This window comes from Myotis daubentonii, chromosome 1, assembly GCF_963259705.1.
Source record: "Myotis daubentonii chromosome 1, mMyoDau2.1, whole genome shotgun sequence".
NCBI lineage: Eukaryota > Metazoa > Chordata > Mammalia > Chiroptera > Vespertilionidae > Myotis > Myotis daubentonii.
The window spans coordinates 35627289-35642531 of record NC_081840.1 but is presented as its reverse complement, the minus strand read 5'-3'; the positions used below and the strand labels follow the sequence as shown (position 1 = coordinate 35642531).

Genomic DNA, 15243 nt, shown 5'->3' with positions numbered 1-15243 from the left:
GGGGAAGCTGGTGCTCCAGGGTGGAGCCTCAGGCTCCGATTTGCCCTCGGGCTCTGGCCCACTGAGAAGGCTCTGGGAGGCAGCCAGCACTGCGTTGGGCAGGTCCCTCTGGGTAAATTCCATGCTCAGAGGTCACCCAGTCTCAGTGGGGCAACCTCTGGCGGCTCTGCACACTGGGCCACATGGCAGGTCGCTCTCTGCTCCCCTCCCGGCCCTCGGGCATCTTAGCACATCTGAGCTTTCCCACTGAGCGTGGCCCCAGCAAGAGGAGGCCAGCCAAGGGCACCAGGAGACTGGGGCCAGGGCAAGCGAGCAGCTGGGCTCCCCTCTGGGCCACACACGCCGCCGGTGTGGTGTCCCGGCTTCCCCGCCCCACCCCGAGCCTCTTCAGAGCCCGGGAAAGAAGCCTGTCGGACCCTGATGTCTGCTCAGACTGAGGGTGCAGACAAGTGGCTTCAAGCATGGGGATAGGCTGCTTCAAACCCAGCTGGGCCTGTGCTCACCCCAGCTCTTCCATTATAGGTCCCCGTCCTTTACCTCCCACCCCTCCAACTGACCCAACTTCCCTCGAACGATAAAACCGCTGCCTGGGCTGTCAGTCTCCAGCACTAGGCCCCTAGGGGTCCCCACTCGGCCTGGGAGCTATGAACAAGGACTGGGTCACCGGACAGCACTGGGCTAATCAGGAACTGAGCAAATAAACACAGACAACAACTGATCAGACCAAGCCGACCTCAGGTCCGTGAGTCGCATGTGCACGGATGATTTAAAGCAACAGCTGGCTATGGAGAATTGCTGCTTCACTTGGGTGGCTAGTATGTAGCACGTCAAAGTAACTTGGGTCTCGGTAGCGATTTCATGGACTACGTCTATGTTTTTTTTGTTTTGTTTTGTTTTTTGTTTTTTTTTTCAGTGTTGGGGTCTTTATTATTATATCTGCCACAGTGCCCAATGCCTCCTACTTGGCAAGAATGAGAGCGAATATTTCAGGACGGCTACCACTGTGCGGGCTCTATTTTCAGTCTATGTCTATGTTTTTACAGCCCAGATATCCCCATACGTCTCCAGGTGACTTTCCAGCACGGAAGTTTAGGTACTATCCCGGCACTGTCAGCTCAGCCAGCCCCCCTTACACTGAGCCTAACACAGCTCATTCACGAGATAACCAGCTAGTCACAGAGGGATCTGGTTGAACCCCATCCCAGGCAGAGCTTTAGGGAAGTCACCCGGGGACTCCAAGTCCTCTTCAGCTTTAACTAGGGTTCAAGGCAGTTCTTTCTGCCCAGGTGGAGAGGGCTAGGGAGCCACCTGTGCATTCTAAATGCTGATGTTTGCATCGCGTGGGGACAACGCAAGACACAGCGTGCTGAGAGACTGCTCCATAACGTGACGGCAGCTGGGCCCGGGCCAGAGCAGAGATCACTTCCCGTGAGCCCTCGGAGGGACCAATCCTTAGCAACTTTCATCCTGACCAGTCAGTACAGCCTCCCAGCCTCCGGGTAAGCACTGGTTCCCCATCTGCTCAGCACATGTGATTCCCCCTAGGGTGGCCTTCAGGGACTCGTCCCAGGACTCTCTCCCCTCCACCCGGTGGCATTCTTTGGTGTCTGTAGGTGTGTGGGGATCCCTCTCATCTTGCAGTCACAGGAAGCACCTTGCAAGTTTCCTGTCATGGGCAAGTTTCCTGTCATGGGCAAGTTTCCATGCCCATGACCGCACTAGAGGGCTTGCCGCTCCCTCGGGTCTTTCTCTGCCCTCCACCTACAGAGGTAGGATTTCAGCCCTGGGACCTTCCCCCGGGTCTACAAATATGAGCATTTTGCAAACCGGCCAGGAGACAGAAGCAATGGGTTTCCACCTTGATCTGGCACTTACATGCTGACAGATCACAACACTGCTTTCAAATCATGGCAGGCAGTGAATAGAACCAACACAATCAATGGTACAATAGGAAAAAAGCATTTTTACCAAAATACCATAATCCAGAGCCAGCGGTGTTCTGATTGGTGAAATAGAACCTAAGCCAATCATCACAGCATAATGTGGAAACCACAAACTGCCTGAAACAGGTACCATTTCCTTGCTGAGGATGGGTGTTCTGGACAAACCCTGGGCCAGTCCCATTCCATCCTGCCAAGAGTTCAGAATATTCAGAATTTATTTAAGCACAAGAGAGCACGCAGGGTTTGTGACCTGGTTCACACTGTTCAGGTGAGCCAGGTGGTTGAGGAGAAATCACTTCAGCCACAATCACTCACAGCGACATCAATCGGATAGTAGCCCTGGGCAGGATAGCAGTGCAAGCAGCTCCTTCAAGCCTCTCTTGTACCTGAAACTCATGGGGAATCTAGCAAAGTGTATGTCCTGATAAAAAGGGATGATATTAAGGTAAATGTGTAAGATCGAGTCACCTGAAGTGTTGCTATTCTGAGTAAGAAAAATGAAATATTCCCGACACATTTAAGGAAGCGTCTGCCTTCCCTGTCACCCCTGCTGCCCACCCCCTAATTTTTTTCTTTGTGGAGAAGAAGCTGTAAATGTTTTGTAGCTGCCAGCAGCTGTTTCCTGTGGAAACCTGGGGTGCCAGCCTGTATAGATCCTGTTCCTGGGGGCTGCACAGCTCTCTTACTTTGTTTTATGGGGACTTCCCTTTTGTGCCCTGTGTGCACCCCTCCCCAGTTTAGGAGTCTCTAGGGGCAGTGGCCATGTTCTCCCCCTGGGGAGGGAGGCCTTGTGCCTCCCAGTCCTGGGGACTCCGTGCCTGGAACCCTGCCTCATCTTCTGTTCCTGCCAGACCCTGTGGGTCACCCTTGTACCCTGGTGTCTGTAAGCTCTGGTTGGGCCAGGCCAGGATGGCGGGGGGAGCGGGCCGGTCCTGTTGGGCTGGATTATACATATGGTAATAGCAAAGACCCAATGCCACATTTTTATAATTGTGATTAAACTTTATTGTACAAAAAAAGGCTGTTTGAAAGAAACAGAGAATCAAACAGTATTTCATTGCACACAAAACCTAGACAGTAACCGCACACTCCCCCACTGAACACACTGGGAACCCGGGCCCTGCGGCCATCCAAGGGCTCAGTGGAAAGTGATCCGGAAGCTGCACTCCTGCTCCTTGTGCCGCCCCTCGGACACCTTGGTCACCTCCTCCCCCTTCCTCTGCAGCAGGGCCGAGTTCTGGTGATTCACTGCAGGGAGTCCATGTGTGCGTTGAGGATCTTGCAGATCTGCTGTAGCGGGTCTCTGGTGTCGGCGGGGCCCCCGGACCTGTTCAGGTGCTCGATGATGTCCTTGAGGTCCTGGGCCATGTGCTTCCGCTGTGCGTCGATGTTCTCGGCCACCTTGTAGGTCTTCTCGCGCTCCTGGTCGGTGTGCTGCAGGCAGACGGTCCCGTTGTGCTCCTTGACGAACTCAGATCCCATGCCAGAGCCCATGCCCCTGCCCAGTGAGTGGGCCAGCTGGGCAGACGCTGAGTGGGAAGCACATCTGTCCTATTGATGCCACTGTGACATGGATCCCAAGAAGTGGCACCAATTGACTACTCTGAACCATACCCACCTCCTTGCTAATAGCCGTCCTTGGATAACTTGTGACAACACTCAGGAAATTGATGGAGACTTGAATTCTCAATCTTGTAAAGTATAGTTAGTTGTACAAAAACACACCCCCTATCCCCCTCCAACAATTTCCAACAATGGCCACTGTTTGTGTTGACTCATTCTGAAACCTGCAGGTATGGTCCTTCAACCAGATGTTTCTCTCAGGGCATAAGTTAGGGCATCGTGATCCCTGAAATCCTTGTCCACGCCAGAAGGACAAGGGGAAAAGGGGACCCACAGTGTTTGGGACAGCCGGACATGGGAGATTTCTGCCCTGGGGGCCGGCTAGCCTGCGGAGGAACCCCCGTATGCCTTCACTAGAAGAGCCATGAAATAAATGCTAAGCAGATACATGCTGGAATGATGCCACTGTCACCAGCGAGACTGATCTACATGTGCTAGACATGTCACATGTCTACAATATGCTGGTAAGAGAGTCACAAAGACAAAAAAATAAAATCAACAAAATATGCTGGTAAGTGAAATGGTGAGTTGCCCAAGAGTGGGAGTAGAATGTTCACATTTTTTAAAAGCAAAGTGGGTCAATATATGCAAACAGAAGGCAATATATTGAGTGTTCACCAAGCTGCTAGCCATGGTGACCCCAGAGAGGTGAGGATAGAGAGTACTTGCACTTCATAGTTACACACCCAAATATATTTTTTAATGTGCACATATCAGTCTAATAACCAGAACAATACAAATAAAGACAAATCAAGATAAGAAAAATGTTTCATAATTATTTTAAAATTTCTTAACATAATGAATGATGGGCACAGCTCTAGTTTATCCATCCACATTCACACTGTGTATGAAGTAAAGTGACCAATAGATCCACTATTACAGATGAACAGAATAATCCCAAGTTTTCACTTGGTCATAACTTCCTTTCCAAACTGTGCTGCTCACCTCCAGGCATAGTGTGGACCCCCCACGGATCAGAGCCATCTCACTTGGCCGGGCATGTGTCAGACAATTGCCCAGTGTCTCCTGGCTGCCATGAATGATTACTGCGTGCACAAGCAGACAGAGCAAATGGCAAGAGAAGTCAGGCCGGGTTTCTCAAAGGAATCATAGCCCCTGCCAGACAAATCCTTCTGAAAATTCACTGACATCCATGTTTCTTCCCAATCAGGTTCACAAAGTATCCAAGATGCTCACCCAGGGAGAAACAGGGATATGCTCTGGCACAGAGAGAAGAGGTTAAATAGATTAACTGGAATGTCTCTGGATTTTAGGAGAAGATGGCTCCAAAGACAGGAGACATTTGTGACTGGTCTCAGTCAAGGACAGCTCACAGGCCTCTGCTGCCACTCCCGTCACTCCATCCACGTGGTGAGCCTCTCCCACACTCTACCTCTCCCACTTCTGCAGGGGCTGGATGCAGGTCCCAACATCCCTAGCCAGATAATAGGAATGAAATCCTGGAGCCAGTGAATACCAATAGCAACCAGATGACTATAATAAAGATGGGAGAAACCTTGGCTTAAAAAAATGGGGGAAAAGGACTACATTTCTCAAGTGCAAAATTTTCCTCTACCTTTCTCAATCATTTGCATAATTTTTGTCAAGGCCAAACGTAGTTTATTTTATTTATTTATTTGTTTGTTTGTTTTTTAAAAATAAATTTTATTGACTTTTTACAGAGAGGAAGGGAGAGAGATAGTTAGAAACATCGATGAGAGAGAAACATCGATCAGCTGCCTCCTACACGTCTCCCACGGGGGATGTGCCCGCAACCAAGGTACATGCCCTTGAACGGAATCGAACCCGGGGGACCTTTCAGTCCGCAGGCCGACGCTCTGTCCACTGAGCCAAACCGGCTTCGGCTCCAAATGTAGTTTAAAATAAGGCAGGTGGTTCCTGTCCACTTGTGCCTTTGTCCTTCGGTGACGTCCAGGCCTGTGCTGTGAAAGCACGGGTTTCCTGCACAGGACCTGCAGGAGCTTCTCAGTGGGCTATTTTCTCAATCTCATCCAAATCATCCGTGTCCAGTCTTTCTATTTTCTTATTAAAATGCTCCTGGATTCTGCTGAGGATGTTCATGCTGTGCTTGCTGTCGACCATGGTCACTGCCAGGCCCCTCTTGCCAAAGCGGCCAGTGCGCCCGATCCGGTGCTGGTAAGTCTTGTTGTCTGGGTTCCCATCCTTGTCCACAGGAAGGTCAAAGTTGATGACAACAGACACCTGTTCAACATCGATACCACGGGCACACACTGGTATAAATACAGATGTAACAAGACAATAGAGGACAGAACCTGGCGACCGAACCTGGCTGTAGAATCTGGAGAACCTGGCTGGAGTTCCTAGACAGAACTTGGCTGGAGATCCGGGCTAGACATCCTGGCTAGGCTGCTGATCAACTGAACACTGTCTCCGTATCATTCCTTCATTCTTCGCCAACTCTATCCACACCTTTGGGAACCCCTTGACCTGCTGGGGCTGGACCCCAACACTATAATTGAAACTTTGTTGCCGCTCTAGCTCCGAGGCCACGGCCTGCTGAAAGCAGGTATCTGGGGTTTGTTTAGCTTCTATAATTGCAACTTTGTTGCTTAGAGTGGAGGTCAGAGCCTGGCCGCAGCAGGCAGGAAGCCTCCTGCTCACTTCAGCTGCGTGGCTGCCGGCCATCATCTTCATTGGTGGTTAATTTGCATATCTCGCTGATTAGCCAATGGGAAGCGTAGCGGAGGTATGGTTAATTTCAATCTTGTCTATTATTAGATAGGATAACTAACAGATTTTAAACCTTCAAATGCTGAATAGCTACATAAATTATTGTGAATTTTTCCTTAGAAAAGATTTACCTCTTCTGCCCTATATATTACTTGTTTGTTCAATTGTGGATTCCTGGCTATTTATTTTATACTTTGGATTATAATCTATAACTATTTTATTTATTTTGTTACCCAAATTGTCCCAGGTTTGTCAATTGGTAGTTCTTTTAGGTTGACTCCTATTTCTCTTTAACATGCCTAATTTTTTGTGTTTTTGTTTTTTGAGCACTTCCTTACTCTCAGGCATGACCAGATGTTCCAGGCTCATCTTAATTCGTCCCTGCCTCCTCAGCCCTATAACCAGCCATTTTTCCAAGGAGCCTTAATTCGTCCCTGCCTCAGCCCTATAACCAGTATTTGTCCTTGTATTAGACAATGTCACATACCCCTAATTTATCGTTATGATTATTTTAAGACTTTACCCTCCTCCCCTAACTTAATACCAGGGAAAGAGAAAGATATTATCTCAGGGTTAATGTAAACTATTTTAACACCTTACTACTAGACAGAGACTATATTAGTTGTCCCTTGTCCTAGAAAAACAGGACTAGAAATTAGAATTTTCTGTCTTAACCTTTCCCCCTTATCAATGTTATTTAACTAACATTTTATAATCCATCCGAAAAATGCTAAATGGGTATTCCTTCCAAAAAGGAGATTCAGTGCTATTAAGTATTTTAAGAACAGGAATCCCACAAATATATAGGATAGTTAGCACTCTTACTTAGTCTTTGCATTTTTATTAGGAATAACTAACAGATTTTAAATCCCATACTCTGAGTCATTCAGTGTGTGCATAGTTAGTGTCATTTTTAAAACCTATATAAAGGGGATTGGGGAGAATATGTTTTCACTCTACACGTAAAATGAATAACCAACACTAGAAATTTTTAAAAAATTGCTTCAGAAAGGGACAGTTAAGATAAATTAATCTGAAATCTATACTACATAAACGTGAATTCAAAGGTGATTGTATTTTCCCCCTAAAAGCTACATTTGTACTTACAGATACACGGCTCAACTCAACTGTCTGTGTCAAATGCCAGAATCTGGTTATTAAACTTATGATGGGATTTAAGCATTTTAGTGAAAGGGAAAAATAAAATATTTTTTTGTTAAAAGTAAGTTTTGCAATTCATAGGATTTATTCATTTGGGTCTCCAAGTTCCTCCTTTCAACATGAGAGAGTCTTGAAGGTAGTATCTTTGTTTCAAAGGATTTTGCTTTCAAATCTAACTTTTACTTTGAAATCAACCAAAAAGAAACTAAGTATATCAGAACCATACCTAATCCCCTAGGAGTCAGCATTGCATCAAGTTTATTAAAATTAAACACTTTTCTTTTTTTTCTCTTCCATAAATAGGCATCTGCTAATAAAGGCAAATCAGCTGGGTTAGGATAAAACAGACAATGTTTTTCCTTCACTAGCTCATTTGGAAAAGTCGCTTTGCTAATTGAGAAAATTTTAATGAATTTTACTTGTATTAAAATAAAGGTGATTGCTTCATGGCAACAATGTACTCATTTGAGAAAGTCATTACATTTATGTATTGTGTTTTCATGTAAATACTTTTGCCAAAATGTATTAGCAAGGAATATAATATTATGGTTCATGGTCCATGCAGTATCTGAAAAGAATGATTGTATAACTAATCAGTGAAAACAAAGTAAATGTTCCTCTTGGGTTTGTACAATAAAAATGGAATTAGAATTATTCAGGCTCAAAAATGCAAATATAATGCCTCTCTACCAGCAGAAAAATAAAATTTTAAAGGCAAAATTTGTATATTAAAGCCAGTGTTGTAGTTTCTCTGAAAATCTTAGTTGATTTCAGAACTGATCTCATCAAAATTCACTTCATGCATTTTAATGAAGTAATTAAATACTTTAGTGTTTTTAAAACAATGAAATTATCATTCATTCTCCAAAACAAACTCACTGATATTCTGAACACATTCTGGGGAAAATTAATGCTAATCAGTGCAGCGGCAACAACCAAAATAGTACTTTAATGTATTAAACAGTAACGTAAGATTAAATTCACAGTAAACTCAAGAGCAAATAACCAATATCAATTTAAACAGATTAAATCCTGGGAAAGGGCAAAGGTTGGAAATGATCTGAAAAGATAACCAAATTCTAGTGAGAACAATGGGCCTTGTATTACACAACAGCAACCCCTACCGGAAGCTGGCGGCTGCTTGGCAGGCTTTTTTGGAGGCTGCAGGGAAGGATGGGCAGAGGGACAGGAATCTGTGAGGATGCTCAGACTCCCCCTGGCAGGCAACGCCGCCATGGAATTCAGGTTCCAGAATTGTTTCTTCTCTATTGTGTAATCATAAAGCTCAGGTTCATGACCTAGAATTTTTATTACTTCTCAACTGTAAGTGGACAGGACATTGTTTCAAAGGTTTCATTAGGAAATATTTAGAGTGCCCTCTTTTACAAAAAGCTAAAATTCTGTGATAAATACTTGACACAAAAAAGCTTCCTAGGAATTTCCTCAGAGCTTGAAGTTGTTCCTGTCATTAGTCCAGGATGTTTCTGAGGGTGCTTTGATATGACACCCCAACAAGCATGCATGGTGGCGATACTTATACATGTGTATACAAATACATATGGATGAGTACATATGTATGCATACACACACACACACACACACACACACACACACAGCATGCAATCTATGGTTCTAAGTAGAACCTCTAAAAGCCTTGCTAATTGGAAAGTTCATCATCAGTTTGCCACTTAGTGTTCAGGCTTATGGCTTTTTCTGTCGATTTTCTTTTTGGGGGAGGGCAAACATCCAAAACAATCACTTGCAAGAAGAAACATCCTAGAAATTACAAAAGGCAATAATTTGACAGACTAACCATCTATAAAACATCTTCATTTAAAAATTAATGTAAAAAGCCCAACAGTATTTTGAATCCAGCAATTCAAATGACTCAAATAGTTAACTGTTATGTCATATAACTGAAGAAAACCTCAGTCAAGCTGACTTGCTAAATGTGTGAAAATTCCACAAGCAATAAGTACAGTGATCAGAGAACTAAACTGAAGAAAAATCAGGAGAGATCATTTTAGCAGACAGGGCAGAGACAGAGAATGGAAGCAAGAAGGGAATTGAAGCAAGCACTAAAACCAGATTTGGTTTGAAAAAGAAGCCTAAGTTATCATGAAATACGATCATGGAAACATCTCTCAGCTTTGCACTTCACTTTCTGAACACCCATCCTACCACCTCTAGCACCAAATGCTTTTGTTTCGTGACTTACTTGTGAATGGTTTCTCTAAAAACCTAGCAGGGAGGTGCGTTACCCAACCAAGCCAGTCCTATCTCAGAGCCCACGTTCGGCTCCCAGACAGAGAAGAGGAGAAGCTGAGTTTCCTTCCTCTAAAGTGTGTGGAGGAGGCCGGGAGCAACCACATTGTAAGGTATTCGGTGTAACTCTCTGGCCTGAAATAGGGAATAAAATTAGACAGGAGCAAAGTATCTACTGAGAACCGTCTGCAGGTGGGAGTGTTCCTTTCCTGAGGCTACAAGCACTGAACACGTTCCTCAAAAACACAAGATCAAAAGTATTTGACATTTCAGCTGCTCTAGGCAGGCAGCTTAGTTGTTGAGAAGGAAGTACTGGGTCCAGGACAGGGGGGCCAGGCGCCTCTCAGCTTGGCCCAGCTGTGTGCCTTTGAGTGCATTGCGCCTTTCTGGGCCTTAGTTTCTTCATCTGTACAAATGAAGACATCGGACTATTTTTCCAGTTCGATGGCAACATAAATAAATGTTAATGAAGATACAGTGTTCAGACAAGACGTGATTTAGCAGTGCTTCATAGAACTACCATGGCTCAAAAAGAGAATGGGTCCGCAGAATCAGAGAACTAAAGCTAGCAAAGTATTTTCCCTGGATTCACTCACTCACTCATTTATTTGTCCATAGGTATTTATTAAAGGTCTACTTTGTGTCAGACTCCCAGCCAAGAAATGGAAAACAGGCTTGAATACAACTCAAGCTTTCCCCTCAAAGAGTTGCAGCTTAGTGGGGAAGAGACACACAGATTGGTTTTCGCAACACAGGGCAGCGAGTCCTCATCTAACATCTGTGAGAGCATGTTAGGATGATCTCAACCAGGCGGGCAATGGTGAAAATGTCACCAAAGGATACCCGGAGGGGCAACACTCAAGTCCCATCTGAAAGCATGAACAGGAGTTAGCTCTCGAAGAAAAACGTGTATTTGAGGCAAAGTAAGCAGCTTTTGAGCTAAAGCCTAGAGCAGGGAAAAACATATGGACGGTTCAGGCAACCGTAAGCTGTTCAGCGTGGCTGGAAAGCAGGGCTATGTCCAGAGAAAAGACTGCAGAGAGAGCAGGAGCAAGCCCTGAAGTGCTGAAGGAGAAAGCTCATTCTATTCAGGGTGAGTGCGGGTAGGAACAGGAAGAAACAGATTGAAGATTTTTAAGACTGGTGGCAAGACCAGTTAAGAGCTTGTGGTAAAGATCTGTACCACGGCCACAGCAGTAGAAATAGAGAAAAGGGAAGAAATTTGTAAATATTCATAAAGTTGAATCAACAGGTTTTAGTGATTGATTGTGTTTGAGGGTGAGGAAGAGGGAGATGTTAAGTATGACTTCTAGTGTAGATGGCTGATGCCACAGACAACACCAAAGGATGGAGATCAATTTGGGTTGGGAAAAAAGAATTCTGTCTGGGCTGTGGGTTAATGAGACATTCAGATGGAGCTGTCAAAAGGGATTCTAGAAGCTAAAGGAGAGATTAGAGGCAGAGACACAGATTTGGGAGTGAACAGAAGCAATGTCCCAGGATCACATACTCACTGTTCTGTGCCCAAGAGAGGAACTCCCTTCTTCCCTCTGCCACCCATTTGCCTAACGAAGTATTGAAAAATCCTGTGGAAGAATTCTTATTGGCTTAGATGATATGCCCAACTCTGTGGCCAAGAGGGTGGTCTGCATTGATTGGCAGCCGCTACTGGGATCATTTACATGGAAGGATTGGGTCCCAAAGTACGTAACAGTGCTATGCAAAGACACAAATGTCCTTAGCAACCCTTCATCCATTATCTTCTGAACAAGAACTCATTCTCATGAACACATCCTGAAAACGTATCCTTCTGGAATTCCTCCACCTCAGAAACTCCATTCTCCCATCACAGCCTTCTCTCACCCCACATTTATCTCCACCACTCTCAATCTCATACACACACTTAATCTAATCTTCACCTTCATCCAGGACTCCAGCCTGCAGTCCCTTGCTCATTTCTGTGTTGTACCAGCCTCCTCCCAACTTTACTTCCTTCCCTATCCAGTCTGGACCACAAGGGTCACATATTTGGTCTGATTGGGGGTCTGTGTAGGATCACGAGAAACTCACAGATGATACTGACCAGCCCTAGGGCCATGGCCCTCCTGAGTGCTCCCTTGGACTGAGACCTGAATATTCACATCTTCCTGACATGTCTTAGATCAGGTGATGCTCAGCTGACTTGTCCACAACCACCTCTGCGTCGTCCCAAAGCAAGTAGTTTTAAAGTGGCCCAAGGTTGAGTTCTTGAGCCACAGCCTCTCCTCTCCCCTTAAAAAATTCAGGAGATGCCAGTGAAGGTTACCACAATTTTAAAATGCTCCTCCATGCTGTTAAAGAAATCTGTAATTCTTGGACTTGATGAGTTACTCCACTTTTTTCCCCCCAGTAAGTATTCAATAAATATTTATCCAGCAAATAATAATTTCAAGTTAAGTTTCTATTCTGTATTTTAATAAATAGACTGAAACCTTTTAATTCTGTCTGCTAAAATGCCCAATCCAACAGAGATCATTGAAGAATATGGTGATAACAAAAAATATGGTTGTTCAGTAACTCCTAGAGTTAAGCTAGTGATATCTACATATAGTGAACATGAACAACCATCTGAGGAAGTAAGTTTACCAAGACTTTGTAAACACCTGTGACTTAAACCAACCACAATTAGGAATCCCCACAATTCTGCTCAAGGTAATCTGGAAAGTGTGTTTAGAAAGGGAAAACTTTACATGGTGAATTATATGGTAGCAACACTGGAGATAGACTGTATGAGTTGTCCAAGAAAGAGAGTGATCTACCTGAATGACCAGGCTGTATGCACATTTAAATCTTATCTGAATTAATTTTTTAAAAACCTGATTTTCTTTTGGTAATTTGACTACAAGAAGAGAATATATGGGTGGTGCAGATGGAATGCACCATCTTTCTGGCAGTTATATTTATCATTGCTTGCACATATTTGGACCCTTATTCAAAACAAAACCAACAGAGTAATATCAGCCTAATTTTGCTTCATTACCATAGCAACACACTTGTGACAAAATCACACAGCTTCTTCCCTCCCACTCACATACATGCCCTGTGTTTCTCTTTCACCTATTTCATTCATCACCATTTTCTTCCATCTAATTTTTTCATCCTTTTTTATATGTTGGCTTCCTTCCTCCCAAAAATGTTTGAGAGTGCAGGTGACTAACAAAATGTCCTAAATTCTAAATGCCAATTTATTTGCTCTGTTTTATTCTCTTTAGGGATCCTCCTAGTCAACCATAAGATAGGAACACATATTTTTTTTTTTTTTGGAGACGCTGATCTGTACTTCTGAATAAATATAACTTCAACATTCAGAACTTAATTCAAATGCACTCATAGGTAGAAGGGGAGTATACATATTGGGGGAGCCACTAGCATAACTGAATTTTATTGGGGTTTGTTCCACTCCTTTCTCTCATCCTCAACATAAGCAGCCGTGGAGAAATGGGGACAGTGACAGGAGCTGTAACAGATAAACATTTCAATAGCACCTAAAATGAGATCAGGGACATGGACGCTATTGCACTCCATAGAGAGAGTATACCTACCACTTCCACTCTGGGCCCTCCTTTTCCTGCACCCCTTCCTCCTTCCTAAGAACTCTGACTTTGCTCAGGTATCTGTTTGCCATCTGCCTTTTTCCCGGAAGGATGGCCCTAACCCCAAGCCTAGATGGTGAATCTTGATTGACATAAGCTAATTATGGGGGTACCATTCCTTTGCCAGGATTTTGGCTTAGGCATGAGCATGCAATACTCTTCTGGCCAATAAAACATGAAGGAAAATCTGGTGGTGGCTTCCAAGAAAGTCTGTTGAGAGGAACAAGAATGTGGCAGTGACTGCTTGTTGCTCTCCACTATGCTCCACTTAGTCCATAGTAGTAGAAAGTTCACCTGTGTACATGGATAATCCAGAATGAAGAATACATTTCTCAGCCTCTTTTGTAGCCCATTTAGGCCTGATAACTTCTGACCAATAGGAGAAAAGCAGACATGCAGTGTATCAACTCCCTGGAATATTCCTCATTAGATAACTGACAAGTGCCTTTACCTTCTCTTTCTCCTCTTCTTTATTCTGCTGTGTGAAATGTGGATGTGATAGCTGGAGGTGAAATAACCACATGAGATCATGAATGACCTTGGGAATGAAGAACATGTATGGAAGAACAAAAAATATACCACACTTAAGCTACTCTTATTTTGAGTTTCTGTCATTTACAATCAAACCAAATACTAATTCAAAGGAAGAGATGGCTCATTTTAAGCTCTCCATGTTGTGTCTAGAAGTGATTCCTGGAGCTGCCGTAGCCATTGTGCAACCACAAAGGAAACCAGTCGGAGGCCACAGCCGAACATCAGGATGGCAGGTGATAAGATAGAGCTGCAGAGTCAACCAACCCTGCAGCTACCTTCCTGTGGATTTTTCATTATGTGAGGAAATATATTTCATTATTATTTAAGCCACAGAGTTGGTAATTTCTGTTTCTTGCAGCTGAAAGCAATCTGGCTGGTACAGAGTTTAATGGTTTTTAATGGTTGTGAACGACATGATCCTTTAGAAAAGACTCAGCTAACCAAAGATTCAGAAGAAAAATGATCAAATCTGAAGGGTTGAGGAAGGTGTGCTATGAAACATTTAGAAAATAGAAAACAGAGGGAAAACACATAATCTCACCAGTCCAAAAGAGCCAAGATAATAATTTTGACCTTCTGGTCTTTAAAAAAAAAAGTAATCATATGTTTTTACATATACATATAATCACACTATATGTTTAACTTGATCTCTCCCACTGAATATAAATAAAAACTCTGGACAAAGGATAAAAAGCAACTACCTGAGGATTCGGAAAGCTGGAAAAAGACCAAGGCAGTTTAAGGAGAGAATTCAAAATGTGAAGAAAAACAACTATGGTGGTGGTAAGTTTTCTGCTTTCTTGGTCTTTTTTGTTGTTGTTGTTTTTAGCTTTTTTGTTTTGTTTTGTTTTGTTTTTGCTTCTTTATCTTTCAGCTTTTATTGGATGACTAGAGGCCTGTTGCACGAAGAGATTCGTGCAATAGGCCTTCCCTTCTCCTGGCTGCCGGCACCAGTTTTCCTCCGGCACCCGGGACCCTGGCCTTCGGTTCGGCCCAAGCCGCCTTCCGTCCTCCGTCTTTGCAGCCCCGGCCGGAGCCGCCTTCCGTCTTCGCGGCTCTGGCTCACCTTCAGTCTTCACTCCGCCGCTTGGAGCCTACATATGCAAATTAACCACCATCTTTGTTGGCAGTTAATTTGCATATCGCACTGATTAGCCAATGGGGGGCGTAGCGAAGGTACGGTCAATTACGCTGTTTGTCTATTATTAGATAGAATGGGACAAACTAGCGAACTGCTTAGTAGATGCAGACAACACAGGCTTTCTGACCAGAGCCCTGGGAACAGGAATCGCTGCATGCCTTTCCTCGATTTACCTTTCAAACTACTTACTCGCATATTATAGATGCCTCATTAGGCCTCTTAAAACCGTGCC

At 44.1% G+C, this 15243-nt stretch overlaps 1 protein-coding gene across 1 annotated transcript; it reads right to left on the bottom strand.

Annotated features, from left to right (window-relative positions):
* Positions 1–2970: 2970 nt before the first annotated feature.
* Positions 2971–3437, bottom strand: LOC132229916 (nuclear pore glycoprotein p62-like). Its single transcript, XM_059686983.1, is given in 2 exon segments — positions 2971–3185; positions 3188–3437. Coding segments are annotated over 2 exon segments (354 nt in total). The 3' UTR covers positions 2971–3081.
* Positions 3438–15243: the final 11806 nt, after the last annotated feature.